This window comes from Tachysurus vachellii, chromosome 19, assembly GCF_030014155.1.
Source record: "Tachysurus vachellii isolate PV-2020 chromosome 19, HZAU_Pvac_v1, whole genome shotgun sequence".
Classification (NCBI taxonomy): Eukaryota; Metazoa; Chordata; class Actinopteri; order Siluriformes; family Bagridae; genus Tachysurus; species Tachysurus vachellii.
This window is the reverse complement of record NC_083478.1, coordinates 4,090,001-4,114,439: the sequence shown is the minus strand read 5'-3', so window position 1 is coordinate 4,114,439 and position 24,439 is coordinate 4,090,001. Positions and strand designations below refer to the sequence as shown.

Here is a 24,439-nt window from a genome sequence, read left to right as displayed (position 1 = left end):
AAAAAAAAAACAAGCGTCTTTGGAGAGCTGCTTTGTAAAGGTCCGATGATGAGACGGAAGAAGAAACCAATGACTGCCAAGAAAAAGAAAGCTATATTTAATAAAATATAGTTAAGACCGTCTCGCTGCAGAGAAACACCAGGAGAGGAGAAAATACACCACATTTCGTCGCTGTCGGGCGGAAACCTCGTATGTCCAAATTTGGTCAATTTCATATTTTTTTTTCATATTGGTCAGTCCCCACATGGGTCTGTTATTTTTACAAGTTATTAACCAATCTAAAGTCTTGAAAATAGCTTGAGCGCAAATCTCATAACTCCATTGGACACTTCAACTGTCCACCTCTTCCTCGCTCCGCGGGAGAGCTTCGCGTCATATTTCTCCTCAAGAAGAGTCGCAACGAATCAACACGTCTTCTGAGGTAAATGTCTTCAAAACACTGGGCTCAAAGAAAAAAAAATCTTGACCCCCGCTAGTTCTGGTGCTCGTCTGAGGACAGGAATTTAGCGCAAGACAATCCCCTGTGCACTGCAGATAAAGTACGGCGTTTTTTTAATGTCCTGAAAAATAACGGTTTTGGAGATACGAGGATTCCGCCTGACAGCGACGATTTGCTCAACGGTTTCTCAGAAGCTCAAAAGCCCTCGTCTCATCTTACGCTCTTCTCCGACCTTATTAATGTTTCCTCACTTGATCTTAATGATGTCCATGCCTGTGACCGTCAGACTGACGTGATCGCCGGCGGCCGCCCAGTCTTGCGGCTCGTCGTGAAGAGCGATACCTGCACAGAGAGACGGAGACGTGAAGCAGGTCAAATCTACGAGCTACCACCAGAGGGCAGCGTTACATTTCATTAACGTGAGCCCGAGAGCTCGAAGAAAGTGAGTCAACTTCTCTTTCGCTCTGAGTCGAGACGAAAGTTACACAGTGTTCCTTTCACAGAACGTTACCTTTCACAGTGCAGGTCTCGTTAGGTGGCATGACCAGCACTCGCTCTCCTGTCTGAATGAAGCCAGCTTCGATTTTCCCCGTCACACAGAAACCAGACCCCTGATCTGAAATCATACATCACACAGACTCAGGAACTTTATTACGGATCGCCATTAAAGAAGGAGAGAAAAAAAAAAAAGGCAATTCTTATCAACGTTAACATCTAAGGAACATCTGCTGCTTGTGTCAGCTCTGAAGGTGTTGCAGCTGTTGAGCAAAGCTTGCAAAATCTAACAAAAGTTCATGTCATTCGCTGAAGAATACAGCCACCAAACATGACCTGGCTGTTTGGGAGCGGGTGGAAAATTCTAGAAATTTCTGCTCTACAAACTTTGGACCTTCATCTGTAACTTTCATGATGTTTAATGTTCAGTCAACTTTATTTACTGAAACCTCTAGTGCCAGGCCTCCTGTACCTCAGAGAGAAAACAGACCTGAGAGGTGAGAACAGGGTGATGGTGTGAATGAGTAATACATGAGATGAGCGTGTATGCGAAATGTGAAGAGCAAATGCTTTTCAAATGACTCCACACTCACTGTGTGTGTGTGTGTGTGTGTGTGTGTGTGTGTGTGTGTGTGTGTGTGTGTGTGTGTGTTACCTGTTTCTTCAGATTCAGAGCTATTTAAATCAAATGATCAGATCAGTAGATTAAACATTTCCCACAGTGGTGTTTAATGGCAGTCGACATTTAAAAGTAGAAACTCGTACTTTAGGGCCCTACTAGGGGCGATGTATTAAAATAAAAACAGAATTTTTCTTTCCTCTCCACACAAATGTTTCTATCTTCAAATGAAACAGTGATCAGAGTCAAACCCTTATCTTATCTTTGTTCGGAAGTCATTTAAAAGGTGTTTAATTTATAGCTGTGCGAGTTTGTCTACAGAGGGAGAAACACACGTCTCGCACTAAATCTGTGTTGTGGGGGGAAAAAATGGGGGTTTAAAAAAAAAAAAAAAAAAAGCCAATATTTTTTATTTTGACACGTTTTTCCTTTTACAATAATTTTTCATTCATTTTCATTTTATTACATTCATTTACTTCTTACACTAAATACCGTGATGCATATTGTGTATTAGAGAAATATCTTTCTAGAATAATAATATATCTATATTATTAATAATATATTAATAATAATAATATCTAACTAGAATAATATTAGAATGTTTTTTGTCATGCGTCGCATCCAGAGTTTATTTCTCTCTTTTATTTTGCCGGCCCAATAATCCGGATCGATTCAGAGGCTTGGGTCTATAATAAACCAGGCGTGTTTGCGTCGACTCGGCTGCAAGAAGCGAATCGGAGTTGAATCGCTTTCTCGCTGCGAACGACAGAGTTTAGACTCAGAGATCTGCATCCCGGCATCGCTGCGGTTTTCTCAGCGGATTAAACAAACAGCACAGACGAGGAAACACACTGGGGTTCGGTTCAAACAGACCAAACCCTGTCTATGAGAAAGCACTCTTTCGGTCACTGTAAGGAAGTTTAAGATGTGTTTGTGAGAGCGTATTGATGCCGCTGACCTTTAAAGACGTCTGACACGCAGAGTCTGAAGGGCTTCTCCACTGACCTCTGAGGAGCTTTAAATGAGTCTGAAAAAGAAAAAAAGAGAGAGAACACAAGAAGAACTGAGATCAGAAACGAGGGAGGCTTTAAACGAGTGAAGTTTTAAAGGATTAACGCTTCGATATGATCTTTATGTGAATAGGTACAGTAACAACTTAAAGGTGCAGTATGTAATGTTTTTATGTCATGCTTTTAAACCGGGAATCGTGTGTGTATTCGCCTGGGAAAGTCTTAAGACTGCCCTAAACTGGAATATTTAACTACAAGTTAGAAAGTTAAAGCACTTTAAAGCTCAGGTAATCCTCCATCACCAGCATATATTATATAAATTACTACTAGAAAAACAACATTACCGCCAAATGCGACATTTAAAGTTTACATTAAGACACTAGAAATCGGTTCTCGCATGTAAACGTGAACTCCGTCGTCGTCTTTTTACACGGTGGTCGTTATGGAAACAATCGCCGATTCGTCGTCCGTTCACGTCGAGTAAACTTCCTGTCTTATTATTAGGAGGTTTAATTGTTTTGTCTGTTGTCGTCTGTGCTGTGTGTGTGAGCATGTAGTGTTTTGATGAAGACGTGATGGAGGATCTGATATCTGGAATCTTCTTTCTACTGATTTCACTTTGATAGTGGATGAATCACACTGTGCATAAAGAAATCTTAGTCTGTGTTAATTACAGACTGCTGTGTTGGTTACTGCCTCATTTATCAAGTAACAATAGAAATGACATAGTTCAGTTTAAATTTATTTGTATATCGCTTTTATCAATGGAATAAAAAGATTAATATCAGACTTATATTTAAACGTGTTTGTACAGTAGTTATACGTAATGAACAAGCCTGAGGTGACTGAGGTGATTGTGGTGAGGAAAAAGTCCCTTAGATGGAAGAGGAAGAAACCTTGAGAGGAACCAGACTCAAAAGTGAACCTCATCCTCATTTGGGTGACACTGGAGGGTGTGATTATAAACTGTTATAAACACCAGAGAGTGTTATTATGAATAATGTCCTTTCTGCAGTCAGATACAGTCTGATTATTGTGTATTGCTGAGGAGGTTGTTGTCCTTAAACACCACATGGAGTTGGTATCTCCACTGGAGCTGCTACATCTCTAGATGCCTCAGGATCCTCACAGGGTCAATGCCCCTGTGCACAAAGCATAGAGCTCCATGAAGACATGGTGTGAATGTTGGGGTGGAAGAACACGAGTGTCGAGACCCCACTGAACACCACTGAAATTAACTGAATCACCGACTGAACCCTAGACCGCCGTCAGAGTCTGTGCTCACTACTGAACACTAATCCCCACAGTCACGCTCCAACACCTACTGGAAAATCTTCTCCAAAATTAAGTGAAGATCTCATATGAGTATAGGGGTCACGTGCGCGCAAACGTTTGGCCACAGAGTCGACATTTTCACTTTCTTACAGTCGAAACGTCAACTATATGAGTATTATATACTACTATATATTATACTCGTACTATATGAGTATATTCTCCACAGCAGGTGGGGGGGGTCACAGGAGTGTTTAATTCAAAGCGCTACTCTCCTCACAGCCTGTAGAGGGCAGGCAAATCTACAAACTGCTCTGCTCTCCTTTTTGTCCATGTTTACAACCTCGGTATTTAAATGGAATAGTTAAACAATTGACCTTATTAAAGTCCTACAAAGTTTAAATCAACAGATTGAAGAAAAGAAAAAGGAAAAAAAAAACAATCTGTAAATCAGAGCACGATAAAAACAGTGTGAAAACCTCTGTGCTGTCATTCGTGCACATTCTGACACACACCTTCTTGCAAACCGTGCACAGCTCTGCAGCAACCACAAGGTATAAAAATAAAAAAACAAGTGTCCCCTTATGCAGAGACAGACGGACAGGATTACATTTATAGCACGGATGTAGTGATAACACACCCTTTATACACGCGCACAAGAAGCCGTCTAAGGCGGTCCTGATGATTTTGTATTTCTGATCGTTAACTGATCTTAGCATAATGCTAAGAAAACAGACCTGCTTGTGTTTTGTGTTTTTCCCTGCACTTGTCATGCAACTTGTTCCTACTTGAACGGTGACTGTTTCCTACAACAACGTGGAATGTTAATGATACTACAACCTCTACTAATAAAAACAAGGCATTAGACATGGACTTTGTTTCTCTAAAAGACTCATTGGTTCACAATCTGACTGTCATACAAGGACATCTGTCCTCTTTAACAGAAACATCTGTAATGGACCCTGAACATTAGCGGTAGCGCTGTAGCGGTACAGGACCTACAAAAGAAGAAATGAGTTTTAATTTATTAAAGACTTTCACTAGACGGCAGGATTAAAGTGAGCCACAGTGATGTTTCTTGTTCGTGATTTTAAGCTCCAAATCCATCATTTCAACTCCTTTAAACATTTGAAACTGGATTCCCAAAGGACTAAAGGGGAAAAAAGTGCTATTTAATTATTTATTTACTTACTTATTTATTTGCTTATTTGTTTACTTTATTTGCCCATTTACTTATTTATTTGCCTATTTACTTATTTGTTTACTTATTTGCTTATATATTTATTTGCCTATTTACTTATTTAGTTTTTTACTTATTATTTACTTTTTTTATTTTTTATTTATTTATGTTTTTCTTTTTGCTTATTTGCTTATTTATTTATTTCCTTATTTAATTTTTGACTTATTTATTTACTTATGTTTTTCTTTTTGCTTATTTAATTTTTTACTTATATTTGTTTTACTTATATTTATTTATTTATTTAGTAAAAGTCTTGAATAGTGTCAGATTATTATAAATCAAATATAAGATCCTAAACGTTTGTAGAGGCTTTTACTAATTTTAAGATTTTTTTTTCTCTCTTTTCAATTGACAGATCGGTTTGTGTCTACGCTATAAATTAGAAAAGAAAAACTGTCAATAGACTAATTTCCAAAAAAAATAAATCAATAAATTTTAAATAACTTCGTAAACATATATTTTGTTGTAATTAGCCTTGAGACTAATAATGTGATACGCTGAACGCATTTGTCAAAATGTCTATAACGACTCAGCGCTCACATTAAGGTAACGGGTTTAAGCTGGATATAAGTGAAAGAAAATATTTTTGTATGTTAAATATCAGCAATAAATGACTAAACTAAATAAATAAATAAAATGAGGCAGTTTACCACCGAATTTTAATACGCTGGCCTCCTGTTTTGCAAACAAAGCGATACATGTTCTGTGTCGTGAACACGTCTTCTTCGGGTAAGGTGATACACGGATATATACGGGATACGTGATCCCAAATAATAACACATGGGTTACTCCAGCTTCACTTAGCTTAATAAAGCCAATAACTTAGAAATGACAAGACTCATTCAGGAGAAAACCTCAACAGCTCTTGAGTCTGTAATATACAATCTATAGAACGTATCATCTGAAGCCCTCTAAGCACTGACCAAATAAATAAATAAATAAATCTACTCTTATGCCTGTTGACAGAAATGCTGTAAAGCGAAGGGGTCTTCGTATACAATAAAACCCGAGGTGGATTACATCATAAAATAAATAAATAAACAAATAAACAAACAAACAAAGCTTCAGCAGTTTGAGGATTTTTGCGCAGATTTATAAGGAAACTTAAAAGATTTTCTGAGCTTCTTCAAGAACCTGAAGCGGTTCTTCGTGACGGCCTTCGTCGTGCGTTCCATCTGAAATCTGATCTATTATGTAAAATGTTACAGACATTTTTCTGTCATGTTTCATCTTTCTTGTTGACACTAACATTTGGTCATTTTATTTTGGTCGCTTTATTTACTGACCCAATAATAAGACAATTTGTGTGAAAAATGATTAAGCCTAAAGGGTCTCTCTCTCTCTCTCTCTCACACACACACACACACACACACACACACACACACAGAGAGACTGACAGGGAGGTTTATTTTAAACGAGAGCTTCCAGCTACACGCGCGACAGTGACCGTTGGAGTCTAGATGTGGACGTGTGCACATCAGCAGCGTGACGCGTTTGTGTAAAGATGAACTTCATGCAAGTATGGAGCGACTCGGTGCAGCGACAGCCAAAGGGACGGTAGACAGTACAGTAGATCGAACACGATCTGTGGTGAAGAGCACACGCTGCTTCTCCTTTATCTCGTATGACACGACGTACGTAAATAAACACTGCTTTTTATTTATTTATTTATGTATTTATTTACACATGCAATGGTCAAATCTCCCTCCAGAACGTTTCATATTAGCGGCAAGAAAATTGACTTTGAATGCTAGCTGCGCCCCAACCGATAAACAACATCACCATGGCAACCAGCCGTAGGAACCGGGTGCATCATACTACATCCACAGGTAATAAAAACAACCGCGTATGTGAACGCTGCTTTACACTTGTACACAGCAGTATATCTGCAGGACATGACGGCTTGGACGAAGCTCAGGATTAACTGTCCGGGGAATTTTTTTTGGTCAGTCAGTTGAACCGAGCTAGACATTGTAACCGTTTGTGTGTGGATTTACTGGTGGAAAATGAATATTTATTTGTAGCTAATACCAAAACTGGTCCCTCATACCGGTTTCGTGCACACACACGCACACCGACACGCACACCGACACGCACACCGACACGCACACCGACACGCACACCGACACGCACACCGACACGCACACCGACACGCACACAGACACGCACACAGACACGCACACAGACACGCACACAGACACGCACACAGACACGCACACAGACACGCACACAGACACGCACACAGACACGCACACAGACACAGACACGCACAGACACAGACACGCACAGACACGCACAGACACGCACAGACACGCACAGACACGCACACGCACACAGACACGCACACAGACACGCACACAGACACAGACACGCACACAGACACGCACACAGACACGCACACAGACACGCACACAGACACGCACACAGACACGCACAGACACAGACACGCACAGACACGCACACAGACACGCACACACACAGACACGCACACACACAGACACGCACACACACAGACACGCACACACACAGACACGCACACACACAGACACGCACACACACAGACACGCACACACACAGACACGCACACACACAGACACGCACACACACAGACACGCGCACACACAGACACGCGCACACACAGACACGCACACACACACACAGACACAGACACGCACACAGACACGCACACAGACACGCACACAGACACACACACAGACACACACACAGACACACACGCACACAGACACGCACACACACACAGACACACACACACACAGACACACACACACACAGACACACACACACACAGACACACACACACACAGACACACACACACACAGACACACACACACACAGACACACACACACAGACACACACACACAGACACACACACACACACAGACACACACACACAGACACACACAGACACGCACACACACAGACACACACACACACAGACACACACACACACAGACACACACACACACAGACACACACACACACAGACACACACACACACAGACACACACACACAGACACAGACACACAGACACACACACACACACAGACACACACACACACACAGACACACAGACACAGATTCTCAAGATTCAGCTTCAGTGTTTTTGTCTCAAAGACATAACCCACCTATCTGTTCCAGTAGACATGGGCCTTTGTACCAGGAGGTGAGCGCTGCTTCTGTGCTCCTGGTGGTGAGATTCTCTCCTGACAGACCACTGGTAGGGACGTAATAGACATCGGATTCCTGCAATCACATTGCAAACAGTGTGTTAACGAACACTCCGGAGCATGTAAACCAAACCATGGAATCAATCCTGTGATTCTACATAAAATGACACAAACAACAAAGCAGAGCTGGTAGGCTTGATGTAATGGGCTGGGAAACTGGACACAGTGTCGATAAATAGTTTATAGTTTAACATTAAAACCTCTGAAGTGACAGGTGAGTATCTCCTTACAGCGGCTTCTGTGAAAGGTGTCAGGAAAAATGGACAAGGGTAAGATCTGAAATGTGCCGTCCGGGTCAGAGCATCTCCGAAACATGAGGTCTTCTGAGGTTTTCCCAGGACGCAGGAGTTAGTACATACTGAAAGTGGTCCCGATAAGGACAACCAGTGAACCAGTGACAGGGTCATGGAGCCCAAGGCTCACTGTCAATACACATGGGAAACCAAGGAGAGTCTGTCTGGTCCGATTCCACACAAGAGCTCCTGTGAATGCTGATGTATAAATGTCAGAACACACAGTGTATCGGTGTCAGGGCTGTTTTGGCCTACACAGTATTAAACAAATGGTTTTAAATGTTATAGATCTTTAAAAGCAGCTTTCTGTCGCATGAAAAGGAAAACATGAAAAAAGGTTTTTTTGGCACACAAATAAGATTAGATCAATCAAATATTTTCAATTTTGTGGAAAAAAAGTAATTGCCACTAAACCTAATAACATGTTGGGTCACCCTTGAGGGCAACAACTGCAATCAAGAGCTTGCGATAAATGCCAATGAGTCTTTCAAATTGCTGTGGAAACTTTTTGGCCCACTCTACTTTGCAGAACTGTTGTAATTCAGCCACACTGGAGGGTTTTCGAGCATGACCGGCCTGTTTACGGTCACACCGGGGCATCTTAAGGTTTGGAGAGATTTTTTTCTGTTAATGAATAAAATCATCACTTAAAAGGTGCTTTGTATTTACTCGCATTATCTGTGTAACATTAAAATTCGCTTGATGTCTCAATTTGAAATCAGGAAGGGGGCAAATACTTTTTCACAGTATTGTATAAACAAATAGCTTTCTGTAAGGCGTTTTTCTCCAGGGGCATTTCTTGCTAACATGCTTCATTTTATCATCATCTTATAATAATTAAGACTGCTATAAGTGACAACATTAACTCTAGAAAACACCGGGTCCCTCTAGAAAACCCAGGGCCCCTCTAGAAAACCCAGGGCCCCTCTAGAAAACCCAGGGCCCCTCTAGAAAACACCGGGTCCCTCCAGAGAATACCGGGTCCCTCCAGAGAACACCGGGTCCCTCCAGAGAACACCGGGTCCCTCCAGAGAACACCGGGTCCCTCTAGAAAACACCGGGTCCCTCTAGAGAACACCGGGTCCCTCTAGAGAACACCGGGTCCCTCTAGAGAACACCGGGTCCCTCTAGAGAACACCGGGTCCCTCCAGAGAACACCGGGTCCCTCTAGAAAACACCGGGTCCCTCTAGAAACTTCTGGGTTCCACAAGAAAAATATTTTGAAAATAATTCACATGTATTTTTAACACACTTTTGAGTGTGTTATTTTGTCGAGCAAACACAAAAAAAAAAGGACGAGAAGTTCCCTTTACAAAAGGTTCCTGTAGTTTCAGACACATTTACATCCGGCATATCTCTCTTTCTACGAGCGGGGCTTCTGGAGACGAGATCGTTTCTCTCTGTTTCATTTCTGAATATAGAGGAACATCAGCAGATGATAATCGTCACACTTGTGATAGTTTCTTGGTATGATGAAGTTGTAGAGCACAAGGTTACTTTGAACTTCAGTGTATTGAATGAGTCATTTCTATGATAAAAATCTGTGTGATGGACTTCTTAGAGAACAAACACACAAAACTTGTGCATGTCTTATTCAAAAACTTGCATGTTTGTGTGTCAAACACAACATTGTACCTTGAAACCAGCTTGCTTGAGAAACTGGCCGAGTTTGGAAGTTATTTCTTGGAACCTTGACTGCTGCCAGTTCACCTGAGGACACACACACACACACACACACACACACACACACACACACACACACACACACACACACACACACACACACACACACACACACACACACACACACACACACACACACACACACACACAAACCCGATGGGAGAAAGGCAGAGAAGGTGTTCTCAGAGACTGAGGGAAATTTTGATTGACATTACTGTGGCAAGTGTAGATGTTGTGGTTGCCATGGTTACTCACCTGGTCCATCTTGTTCACAGCGATTGCGAGCTGTGTGACGCCGAGGGAGCGAACGAGGAGAGCATGCTCCCTGGTCTGACCACCGGCCTCGAACCCGGCCTCAAACTCTCCCCGACTAGCATCCACCACCAACACGGCTACATCTGCCTGCACACACACACATACACACACAGGTTCATATCCCTCTCCCACTACTACTAATAACAGCGCCTTACAACACACACTTACTTAGCCTCAAAGTTCCCCAAACTGGCATCCATCACAAAAACACAGCTACACACACACACACTTACTCAGCTTTAAATTTCCCCACACTGCTCACATTCTCTATTTGAACCAAATCCCACGTATGCAAACTAACATGCGCTCATGTGCCTTGGGAAAATGCAAATCGCTTCGTTTTTGTCCGTCAGTGTGACTTAATGCAGCCTGAAATTCACTTTAGGAGTGAATCGGACTTTAGTTCATCATGAATCGGGCGAGAAGATCGATGGGGATCGTGCTGTGCTTTAACAGATCCGACCAGGCCTGATGCTGACACCATTTAAACAGCATATCAGCACAGTTACACTTTGGGGTTATACCAGAGGCACGATTCTGCCCATGTGACTAAGTTTCAATCTGACTCATCTGGAAGTCTGAAAACCCTCAACGCAGCCATCATGAAGAAACAGCGTACACACAAAAAAAAAAAAGTGAGCTACATAAGTATAAAATTTCCTCACACACAATATGTGATGCAATTCTTGCTAGTTGTTTTCTTTGGAAATCACCTGCAACATGTCTACATTTAGTGTTTTGAAAAAAGCGGTCCAGAATTGTGGTCCAGAATGTTTTCTACTTCCTGTAGCATGACTTCAGGTGGGAACAGATTCTGTATAAGCGTTTTTTGGTATGATTTGATTTTACAGAAAGTGTGTGTGTGTGTGTGTGTTGGTTTCTCTCCCGCTTTGTGTAACTGTTGATTACTGATTAGCTCACAAAGAGAGTTTGGATGCCCAGCGATACAAAAACAACACAAAACCAGGTATCCTGTGTTTGTGATCATTTTATTTCTCTGTATGTTGCTACTGGATGCTTTAATTTCCTCCTAGAGAAAGAGACAGACAGACAGACAGACTTTCTATTCATCCATCTATCTATCCATCATTTTATCTATCCATCATTTTATCTATCCATCATTTTATCTATCCATCTATCTATCAAACTATCATCTATCTATCTATCTATCTATCTATCTATCTATCCATCTATCTATCTATCTATCCATCCATCTACCCATCCATCTACCCATCCATCCATCCATCCATCTATCCATCCATCCACCCATCCATCCATCCACCCATCCATCCATCCATCCATCCATCCATCCATCTATCCATCCATCCATCTATCTACCCATCCATCCATCCATCTATCTATCCATCTACCCATCCATCCATCCATCTATCCATCCATCCATCCATCTATCTATCTACCCATCCATCCATCCATCCATCTATCTATCCATCCATCCATCCATCCATCCATCCATCGGGTCAAAGCCATGAAATGTTTTATTGTGTAAAAGTCTAACATTAGTTTATTTAATATTAAACCCTCCTGTCTAATATATTGTGAAGGCACCAAGCAGCAGATCCCTTATGACCTGTATCTTGTTAGGTGGAGCCATAAACGCACAGACGCTCGAGCCGTTTGAGATGTGAGGAATTCGGAGGCCGAGTCAACACCATGGACTCGCACAACAATTTCTGGCTTTGAGACCTGACTGTTGACCTGCAGCATCCCGAGTCACGAGATGATCACGTTACTCTCTTCACCCGTCAGTGCTTTTAATGTTAACGAGTCTGAGACGATGTGAAATTAAATGCAAACTAGTTTCCATTTGCACTTTATATTTATTTTAGAACTTATGTAAGGAAGGTGATGCTGTTTTTTTTCTTCAATCACAAAGTTTTGCATTTTATTCTACAGAAATTTCCCCATGCTTAAAAAAAAACATTGAAAAGATCGTTAAATTTGAGATTGAAAAACAGCTCTGCTTATTACTTATGAGAGTGAAACCCCCAAAACACACATGCACACAAACACACAGACAAGACACACTTTCTCCCTCGTTAAGCCCCTTTTTTCGGTGCACACAAGCTGCCACAGCCACACACACACACACACCCAGAACTGCTTTCTCTCTACCAAACACCTTACTCAGCAGCCACTCGCAAGGAAGTGAGTAAATCCGGCCAGTAGACCGTGAGTAATTTCATTCACTCACACAAGCCCAAACAGAAACACACACTCATACGGAGAGTTGTGGTGCCACCATGAGCTACAAAGCAAAGATTTCATTCAGACTTTCAGAAACAAAATTTTGCAAAGTCACTAAAATACTCTCTGTTTATCTGTCTCTCTATCTCTCTCTCTCACACACACACACACACACACACACGCACAGTAACAGACAAGCATGTCATTGGCCCAACCAATGAGGACTAGAGTCTTCATTCGTTATACCTGAGCTGCTCCGGTGATCATATTAGGAATAAAGTCTTTGTGTCCTGGTGCGTCCATCAGGGTCACAACTTTGGACTTGGTCTCAAACTTGGTCATGCCCACATCCATGGTCACGCCTCTGTGCAAGAGAGAGAGAGAGAGAGAGAGAGAGAGAGAGAGAGCAAAAGACAGAGAGATTAGACAAGATATTAAGAGAGCGAGAGACATGATCGGAGAGAGTAGGATGAGAGAGAGAGACAAAAGAGAAAAAAACAGAAATGAGAGGTAGAGACCAAGATAGAAGAAAGACAAGAAATGAAGGATACAGAGAAAAAAAAGAGAAGAGAGAGGGACAAGGAGGGACAAAGACAAAAGACAGAGACCAGAGAGAGTGATGGCAAGACAGGGGAAAAGAGAAAAGGCAGAGAGACAAATACAAAGAAAGCAAGACAGATAGGGTGAGAGAGGGTTAGAAAGAGAAAGATAAACGCAGAGACAGAAAGAGAGACAAATGGACAAACAACAATGGGGACAGAGAGAGACACACAACAGTGAGTTAGTGAGAGAGATGGAGAGAGACACCATGAGAGAGAGAGAGACACCATGAGTGAGACAGAGACACCATGAGAGAGAGAGAGAGAGAGAGAGAGAGAGAGAGAAAGACACCATGAGAGAGGGAGAGAGAGACAACATGAGAGAGAGAGAGAGAGAGAGAGAGAGAGAGAGAGAGAAAGACACCATGAGAGAGGGAGAGAGACACCACGAGAGAGAGAGACCATGAGAGAGAGAGAGAGAGAGAGAGAGAGAGACCATGAGAGAGAGAGAGAGAGATAGAAAGACACCATGAACATGAGAGAGAGAGAGAGAAAGACACCATGAGAGAGGGAGAGAGAGACCATGAGAGAGAGAGAGAGAGAGAGATAGAGATAGAGAGAAAGACACCATGAACATGAGAGAGAGAGAGAGAGAGAGAGAGACACCATGAGAGAGAGAGAGAGAGAGACACCATGAGAGAGAGAGAGAGAGAGAGAGAGAGAGAGATAGAAAGACACCATGAGAGAGAGAGAGATACCATAAGAGAGAGAGAGAGATGAATCAGAATTATGTTATATAAGTAATAACATTAAACCTAGAATAAAGTAACATTTATAATTATAAGGATGAAACTGGATTTTATGGGAACCCTGTAATTAATTACAAAAAAGTAAACAAATAATTATATATATAATTTAATTCTGCTGAAGTGTAAAAAACACAGGTAGTAAACACTCATCATGTGAACTGCAGCCAAAAGCCAAAGCTGCAGCCGTACACAAGCAGTTTACTGTCCAGAATAACAGTGACGTATACAAACATATAGAGTTACACAGCGACACAGACTCTGGACGTCCTCGAGTTTGACAAGTCAGCGCGTTCCCATAACCCTCCCCTTTCCCCCATCACCCCGCGCTGCCGAGTCGGACGTTTGTAATTGCTGTCATCCTGAAATGACTCGAAGGCACTGCGAGGTGTTTCAAAAGATGTATTTTGGAAACAAATTCAACCCTCAGCATTTGTCATTATTCTTCCCGCATCAAACAAAAACCTTTAGTTAGAGGATGAGAAACGGTGCACAAATCTGGTGCTTCATTAAAAACTCACCTGTCTCGCTCTTCTCCGGTCTCGTCCAGCACCCAGGCGTAAGCGAAAGAGGCCTTGCCGGCTTTCTTGGCCTCCTGCTCGTACTTGTGCATGGTGCGTTTATTCACGTTCCCCAGCAGGTACAGGAGATGACCCATGAGCGTGCTCTTACCGGCATCCACATGACCTGTGCACATGCATGAGGACACGAAGAAACGTTAAGGCTTCTCCATATTAGAGCTGACACACCACCTTGGGGAGTGGGGACACCTTGGAAACTCTGTGGAGACGGATTCCTGGGTTCAGTTGTATGGCGTTTCACACCCTACGTACCTAAAGCCTGGCTTAACCTTCACCTTATTTGCATTGTTGTGCATCAACAACTATGTTTGGATAAATCCAGACGGTTTTTAAATAACGGCTCGTCTCGCGCTTTCACGTCGGTGAGTAATAAAAGTTCAGGTCTGCTCTTCGTTATCTGAGCAGGTTTTGTTATTTTTCACAGCTTTCGGATCGTTTCGAGGCTTTTTTAGTTGGTCGTGTAGTTGAGCTCCAAATTCTGCTCATTTTTTCGGTGTCACACATTTATCCCGCGCTACCGGGTGAACTTTTGTGATGTTCGATGTTTTCCCGCCTCACGCTACCGAGCTGTTTTTGTCAAATGCTCCTACGTCACGGTTTTCACATTGGATTACAGATGCGCTGTTCGATTCATGATTGGGAATCGGTTGGTAAGCAACTAGTCATAACACCACATTGTTTCACACTGTACTGAAACTACAAACACTACAAAAGCTGTTCTGGTCCTGCTTCAGGGAAGAGATCCATCACACAGTCCTCTAGCTGGGGTTATAAGCAGGGGGTAGAGCAACGATACCCCGGGGTCAGCTGCGGTGTGAAAAGCTCTACAGAGTCAGCACCCAACGTTAAAGGGTTGTATGAGGACGCGGACGGAGAAGACGTACCTATGACGACGAGATTGAGGAGCGGTTTCCCTCCCTGCCTCTGCTCCAGCTCGGTGCGGATGTTAAGCTGCTGTTTGTTTTTGCTGGTGGAGCGAGGCGGAGTCGGGGCCGCGCAGTCCTCCGCCTCCACACACGCCGCTTTAGAAGGAGTCTCCGGAGCTGCTCCCGCCGTCGTCTCTGGACTCAGGCCCCTGCGGACGGACGGACCGACTCCGTTCTCCTCCGAGCTGCGTGGACAAGACAACAAATCATTCTCTCTATAAACCCACAATCTGGCCACGGTTTACAACGCGGAGCATTTTGCGACGCAGGTTTTGCCGCTAAACACCGCAGAGAAATTTTAATAGCTAACGAATGAACCACTGTAACCAAATGAACTCATCGGTGCACGTAAATAAAGTGAAATATTTAGAAGTCAGTAGAATTTTTACTTTAACTCGCGTACTGAAACGGACTGAGATTTTAAAAGTGCGACATTAAGAATAGAATAAAACACAGCGTTACGACATTAGAAGAAAAGAAAATCAGTCGAGTGGATCTTATTTCTTAATGAATGATATTTGTACTTATTATCCGTTTATAGTCAGGTGAAAAAAGAAAAAAAAAAAATAGTGGGGTCTAAAATTAGAGTTCAGTTTAAAAACCCTTTATTTTAAATTCCTGACCTTTAATGTTGTCTAAACTTGGAGCTGGAACATGCTGGGATTTTTTGGGCTCATGTTTGTTATTATTCTTGTACAGCACATTGGAGCAACTGTAAAGGAAATAAACAGGGCTAGGAAAATAAACTGGAATTGAATTCATGAATGAAATTAACAGCTTAACGAATGATTTTGTTTACTAGGAACGTACGAGTGATCGATCGCAGATCCCTTTAGAGCTCATAAGGACGGCATGAACTTCATTTTTTTAGTTGTGTGCTCTAGAGTATAAAGCTTTTCAGGTTGTGTGAGTATAAAAGTCGATCCACCTGCACAACCCAACACACTGTACACCCCATAATCCACCCCTCTGCAGCAACACACACACACACACCCCCCCTCCATGGGTGTGGTCTGTGGTTTAAGGTGGGGAGGTGATAGTCTGCGGATTTCTCTGTTTGCATGTTCATCTGAATAATCTATCGGCAGCAGCCACTCCTGTGGTTTTACTGCGTGCTCACACACACACACACGTCCCCCTTTTTCTATAAATGTTATTGTTATATGAATCATTCTCCAGCTTCACCATATATGGCCGAGAAAATTTCGAGACGTTGTATAACCAAGGCACATCACGTGCAGTCATGTTAAAGCAGGTCATCGTTTTATATTTAAAGCACACACACACACACACACACACACACACACACACACACAGGGTTACCTAAACTAAGAGCTACTGACTCAACTCTGAAGTCAAAATTTTTTTTTTCTTCTCTATCATTGCTGAACTCTGCTAAATGGAACCCAGCTGCTGGTGCTGTTACCTCGGCACATCGAAGCCCATGGTCTGCTTCTTCCCGGAGACGGTCATCCTGGCCACTTTAGGGAGCACCTCAGATTCCAAACGAGTCTCAGGAAGCTCCCGGGGTTTGGCTAGACAATCATACAAGGAGAAAAAAACCCAACAACAATGTGCTATTACATTTTAAACATGATAATAAATGATTTGGAAATCACACACACACACACACGCACTATTGTCTACAATGACTTGTAAATCTCTCACACACACACACACACACACACACACTATTGTCCACAATGATTTGGAAATCACACACACACTATTGTCCACATTGATTTGGAAATCACACACACTATAGCCTACAATGACTTGTAAATCTCACACACACACTATTGTCCATATTGATTTGGAAATCACACACACACACACTATTGTCCATATTGATTTGGAAATCTCACACACACACACTATTGTCCATATTGATTTGGAAATCTCACACACACACTATTGTCCATATTGATTTGGAAATCACACCCACTATAGCCTACAATGACTTGTAAATCACACACACACACACACACACACACACACTATTGTCCACAATGATTTGGAAATCACAGAAACACACACACAATTGTCCACAATGATTTGGAAACCAAACACACAATTGTCTACAATGATTTGGAAATCTCTCACACACACACACACAAAAGTCCACAACCTTTTTTTTCCCACATATGTAATTTTTATTTCCATTTTTGTACTGAGACAATTTTTAATTTTTTAAAAAAAAGTTTTTAAACAATTCATTCATTTAATGTCGTTTATCTTAGACTCAGGCTTCTGCTGATGAAAATCATTAACGATACAGAATACGTCTAGAACACGTTCACATCCACCTCAGATACCCAGAGCTTAGGAATTTATATTTATATATAATGTTTTGATCGTAAGTGAAAATAAATTTGGGGGTGTTGATGGAAACGACTCAGACGATAAGTTTTGTTCTTTATTTGTTCTTATTTTATTCTTTTTGAGTCATTCATTTCCTGCTCCCAGTCACAGTCATGATCAATTTAGAGATACGGAACAAGTGGGATGTTTCGTCACTATAATACCTTAAAACCCATAAAAACCCCATCAAAACCGCTGGGAACGCTTTAGAATGTCGTCTCCTCCGGAATCGAACGTGAATGAACGTCAGGCCACCAGAACAGCCTGGATGCACCTTGGTATCAGTTCTACAAATCACGAAGAGTTTAATTCCCTCCGTAACACTGTCCTCTAAAGCCTTTTGTGTGTCGAGTGAGATTCAGAGGTCATAATGTTCTCATCCGTGACGGACGAACCCTCGTGGAGAAGAGAGCGGCGGCGTCCTGGAAGAAACCACGCCCACCGAGATACAAGCGTTTGTGATGTTTATTCATCATTCTGGCATTCACATCATAGTTCTTCCAGAAAGACGTCTTGGTTTATCAGATCAATATATGGGATAAAAATTTGAGATCTTTACTGTGCTGTTTTTTTCACTTACTGAAATTCATGACTCAATTCTCTCAAGATACACCGACAAAAGGTGACATGTAAAAACAGACGAACGAAAGAAAGTGTGTGAGACACACACCGTGTGTGTGTGTGTGTGTGTGTGTGTGTGTTTCCCCTCTAAGGTAACCGGGCTTTCTGTTTGATTTGTCATTCCAGTACTCGCCGAGTCAGTGCTCCGACCCACAGCCAGTCATCTCTCTCTCTGCAGCCTGGCTAGGAAAGAGTTAACTGTTCCCACGTCACTGACAGTTACACACAGAGTGTGCACCGGTGGCATAAAACCCACAGGCTTTCACTAAGATGAATAAACACACACACACACACACACACTTCTTCGGGATCACTGAGCAGAGCATGAAGCTGACCGCAGCATCGTCGAGTTCCGAAACTCGGCCTTTGACGATTCTTGAGAACTTTCTGACACCGATGAACGTTTTGAAATGATTCAAACTCATTTCATGTCAAAACTGGCACAGTGTAGAAAAGAAAAAAAAAAGATCTGTGCCTTATTTTGGAAATATCTTCATAAAGATATAGTGAATTCTCAGTGGACGAATATTTCCCTGTAGTCAGATGACTAAATTATCCCGACACCACGATACCTGCTTTGAGCTGGACTCTGATTGGTCAGAATGTGTTTCCACAACAACAGCAGCTCTGACACTCTGCAACTTGCAATTTATATATATATATATATATATATATAAATAAAAACACAAACACACTTGGTCTAATACATTATTGTTTCTATAGTAACACGGGGACTTCGTAAAGTTGTCTATGAGGAGATTTGAATCAACTTAACATTTTGAAAGAGCCGACGTTTTGTTTTTTTTACGATGCAGAAACCTTCGCGATAGAGAACTTTCCGGTAACATGACGAGCCACATTTGGTCTTTAAGTCTTACTAAACAGTATCGGTTTGGAAGAGAAAGAACAGCAGCTACTTTAACACGAGGAACTAACCTGTACATCATGGATGCTACAGAAAGTGTTGTCATTCTTCACTTAAGAGAAATTCCCATCATTGGAAAGGTTTGGTGTAATAACTGACTGTAACATGACGGTAACAGTAACCCTGTTGTGCGTCACTGCTTGTTTTCCTCCAACACCACCACCCCTGCTTCCTTTCCCACAAATCTTTAAATCTGTACACAGCGCTCTGTAAATCCAGCATACACCTACTCTACGTGTACTACGTGTACTACGTGTACTAAGCACTACGACAGACTATAACGTATAGAACATGTTTAATGACCACTGAAAGGAACGGCTACTGTTTGGTGCCGTATATAATCCAAAAGTCTGTTTTATACGTTTCATGTTGTTCTGTAATTTCTTACGTTCGAACCGCCTTCCCTCGTTAGTCCGGTAGTAGGTGTGTGAATTGTGTAAAGTGTCTCCTGTATAGTAAACAGTGAACAAGTCGTAATAATATATTCACCATACTGGTTTGCATGTGGTGTTTTTATCAAAGCTGCATACAACCTCAAATATGTGCGACATGAATGCAGACCTCTGCAAATGTAAATATTATATTAGTCTAATCTCGGTCTCAGACACACACGGACCGCTGGCTGATCATCTGATGAATACGGCACACGAAATTGGAAACTCTTCGTAGTTGTAATCTGATTGGTTGAATTCTACAGGATTTCCAGCAGACGCGTGCGTCGTGTTTTTGTTTTGTTTTTCTCACCTGGAAACAAATTCGTTTTACTTTCCTCTGGGAAGAAGGAAGCCGTCATGATTACGACTGAGACAACGAACGTTTATGATGATCAGGTAAACACTGGCTTTTCCTAAAGTCGACCTTCTTAAAGATGGGGTCTCCGATTTTTGAGAAATGCTTCAGAAAACCGAGTCGGGCCGAATACTAAACAAAAATCAAAACAAACGTGTGGCCAATGAGCAGAAAGGGGCGTGTCTTGTCAATATGGGCGGAGAGAGTGTTCAGTGCGCATGTGTGACATCAGCAGAAAGAGGTTTTAACACTGACATGGAGGATAAAAACAAAGAAAGAAAGTGAAGAAAGGCTTACGATAAGGTAAGAAGTAGGACGTGTTAATATAGGATCAGCTTTCCAGCGCTGGAGAGAACTGAAGGAGCAGGAAGTTGGTCACATTCACAGATTGGAGTTTCCTGAGTCAATAACTCCTGAGCTAAACGCTGTTACTACACAAATAACACCTCTTTTCTATCGTAGTAATGTAGAGACACAGCTACAACCGTGTTTTGTGTAGTAACAGCGTTTAGCTCAGGAGTTATTGACTCGGGAAACTCCAATCTGTGAATATGTGACCAACTTTACTTAAGACGCCGAGGCGCTTTTTTCCTTCTCGATAGGTGAGTAACGTTGGTTTTGTTTTGTTACACAGAACTAATATATGTCTTTGTCCTTTACATGATTATGCTTGTGTGTCATTTTTGCTTGTTTGTTTATCTACAATCGTATTGTTCTTCCCTTCAGCTATGATAAAGACACGTTTCTTTCCATTAGTTGCCTGGGTTACGTATGTATGTGTGGGCGGAGCTATCAATACAGGGGTGGGACCCGTTTGGGTTAGGGGCGTGTTTGTTTTGGTGATTTCAAATGTCAACATTGGCTTTCCAAAATCGGAGACCCTGCCTTCAAATGTTTACACACCTGTCTGATTTTTGTCAGGACTTTACATTTTCATGCCTCTTAAACAGGCATGTTTAAAACTAACTGTAATTGGTTGCTTTACAGGTCAGTCAGACACCTTCATATACACGTATACACGGTTTCCGGGTTTGTTGCAGCCCGAAAATGTGCTGAATTTTATTTATTTATTTTTTTGTAGTAAGCTATTTATATTGATGACATCACAAGCACAGGACTCTTCTGTTAAACTCCTAACAGTGAGGACACATTGCTACGATCGCTGTATTCAGGCTGTGATCCTTATGCTGCAACGTCGTCATTAATAAACGAGCGCTTTTCATGTGTCAGTATCGTCTTAGGAAAACGTAGGAAAAGACTACGAAAAGAAAAGAAGTCCGATAACATAATATTTCCTGACTGATGGACGATGATTCGTGATACGTCGACTCGATTTAACACAGACGTGTTCGCTAACGCAAATTCAAGACAAAGAAGTTTCAATTTAAATAGGAAGAAATATTAAAGTATTTCTACGGACATTTGTCCACCAACACACCAAAACCCCACCCCCTACCCCCCTGCCCCCAACCACACACACACACACACACCAGACCAACCTTTATCTTCCAAACACACACAAACACCTGACACTGCAGGCACAGCCACAAGGCCAGGAAGTGGTGTGGGGGGTAGAGATAATTCCTTCACCTGCATGTGCGCACACACACACGCACACACACACACACGCACACACACAAAACACACAAAGTCAGCCACACCTACAGAATATCTATCCTCCAGACACACAATAATGGTTGCATTCTTACGCTGACTCACACAAAACAAGTCACTGATATTTTTATGCTATGTTACTTATCACACTTTAAAACAACAATGTTCAGATAGACGAGGAATAAAATGCTCGCTCTTACTAGACGCTGCTACTGTTACGTATATCGGCTGACTAATGACTAATTTCACTCAGTGTTATCAGTAATAAAGTCTGATGCTTGTGATGAGGAGGCTGTTTGCCAGGTTATTTCTATTTATCTTAGAATACTAGCTGAAATATTTCCCTTATATTAATCCTTTACCTACTAAACTCAAAAGCTCAGGACTTTAAACCTCCAGCACTCCCATGTTCCACTGCTGGGCACTTGAGCAAGGCCCTAAAGCTTTTCTTCCCCAGACAAAACCTCTCTCCTGCACTCTGGGCATTTCTTTGTACTTTTGTATACATTTATTATATCTTGAATATTTCATTCATATATACATATACATATATATATATATGTGTGTGTGTGTGTGTGTGTGTGTGTGTGTGAGAGAGAGAGAGAGAGAGACAGAGAGAGAGAGTGAGTGTGTGTGTATGAGAGAGAGAGAGTGTGAGAGAGTGAGTGAGTGAGTGTGTGTGTGTATGAGAGAGAGAGTGTGTGTGTGTGTGTGTGTGTGTGTGTGTGTGAGAGAGAGAGAGAGAGTGAGTGAGTGAGTGTGTGTGTGTATGAGAGAGAGTGAGTGAGTGAGTGAGTGAGTGAGTGAGTGTGTGTATGAGAGAGAGTGTGTGTGTGAATTAAGTTGAAATCCAGTTGATGACCGGGAGCCTAAAGAATTTTTTTAAAAAGCTGAAACGATTTATTAATTAATTCTTTCATTAATAAAACAAAGCCCTGAGAGCCTGTGCGGTCCGGATAAAAGGACCAGAATGAAAGCAGCGTCTATGATCCAGATTAACAGTGATATACGACACAAAACACATTCAGTGCTTCACTGTACACAGACAAAGAATGGCTTGACTTATTGGTCTCACACAGTGAGGCTTTACCGGGGTGTACATGAGCCCAGGGCACTTTTAGCATTAAAGTCAACCAAGGTCAACTTTTCTACAGGATCATTTTCATAAGAAAAGCCCAAAGGCAATGACAAAAGAAGCAAATGGTCCCTTCGCTGCATCCTAATGACACGTACACACACACACACACACACACGCCCAGCAGGATATGTAAATGCACTCTGGCAAGGAAAACGGATCCGAGGCTGAAAACCAAACACCGGTGAGGAATAATGACCATCTGAATTCTTCATTTCATGCTTTTTCACCTGTCAGGTGAAAAAAAACCTAAATTTTTTTTCATGTTAATAATCTTATAAGTTTACTGCAACAACTTATGACAAAGAAAGAGAGGGACAGAGAGGAAGAAAGGCACAGAGGCAGAAAGACAGAGGGGTAGAGAGGCAGAAAGACAGAGGGACAGAGAGGAAGAAAGGCACAGAGGCAGAAAGACAGAGGGGCTGAGAAGCAGAAAGACAGAGAGGCAGAGAAGCACAGAGACAGAAAGACAGAGGAGCAGAGAGGCACAGAGGCAGAAAGACGAGGCAGAAAGGCAGAGAGGCAGAAAGACAGAGGGACAGAAAGGCAGAGAGACACAGAGGCAGAAAGAGGCAGAGAGGGACAGAGAGGGAGAAAGACACAGAGGCAGAAAGACAGAGGGGCAGAGAGGCAGAAAGGCACAGAGGCAGAAAGACAGACGCAGAAAGAGAGGTACAGAGGCAGTAAGACAGAGGGGCAGAGAGGCACAGAGGCAGAAAGACAGGAGCACAGAGGCAGAAAGACAGAGAGGCAGAAAGGCACAGAGGCAGAAAGGCACAGAGGCAGAGAAGCACAGAGGAGCAGAGAGGCACAGAGGCAGAAAGACAGAGGGACAGAGAGTCAGAGAGGCACAGAGGCAGAAAGACAGAGGGACAGAGAGTCAGAGAGGCACAAAGGCAGAAAGACAGAGGGACAGAGAGTCAGAAAGACAGAGGGACAGAGAGTCAGAGAGGCACAGAGGCAGAAAGACAGAGAGTCAGAAAGACAGAGGGACAGAGAGTCAGAGAGGCACAGAGGCAGAAAGACAGAGGGACAGAGAGTCAGAGAGGCACAGAGGCAGAAAGACAGAGGGACAGAGAGTCAGAGAGGCACAGAGGCAGAAAGACAGAGAGTCAGAAAGACAGAGGCACAGAGGCAGATCCTTAAAATAAAAAAAACCTTATGTAATGTCAGTTATATGACCAGCTTCTTGATTTGTCGCTCCTTCAACTTTTCCCATTACAGAAAAAAAACAAAAAAATCCTGTGTCAGAAAACACACACACACATACACACACACACACACACACACACACACACACACACACACACACACACACAC

General features: G+C 42.3%; 1 protein-coding gene across 1 annotated transcript in view; it reads right to left on the bottom strand.

Annotated features, from left to right (window-relative positions):
* Positions 1-24,439, bottom strand: part of hbs1l (HBS1-like translational GTPase) — a 43,711-nt gene that overhangs the window by 6,948 nt on the left and 12,324 nt on the right. The window contains exons 5-14 of the mRNA XM_060893548.1: positions 17,101-17,209; positions 15,633-15,859; positions 14,689-14,854; positions 13,069-13,186; positions 10,558-10,704; positions 10,255-10,329; positions 8,225-8,342; positions 2,512-2,580; positions 951-1,055; positions 691-781 (exon numbers count right to left, since the gene is read on the bottom strand). Of these exons, the coding sequence (XP_060749531.1) occupies positions 691-781; positions 951-1,055; positions 2,512-2,580; positions 8,225-8,342; positions 10,255-10,329; positions 10,558-10,704; positions 13,069-13,186; positions 14,689-14,854; positions 15,633-15,859; positions 17,101-17,209 (1,225 nt within the window). The remainder of the gene's footprint in view (positions 1-690; positions 782-950; positions 1,056-2,511; positions 2,581-8,224; positions 8,343-10,254; positions 10,330-10,557; positions 10,705-13,068; positions 13,187-14,688; positions 14,855-15,632; positions 15,860-17,100; positions 17,210-24,439) is intronic.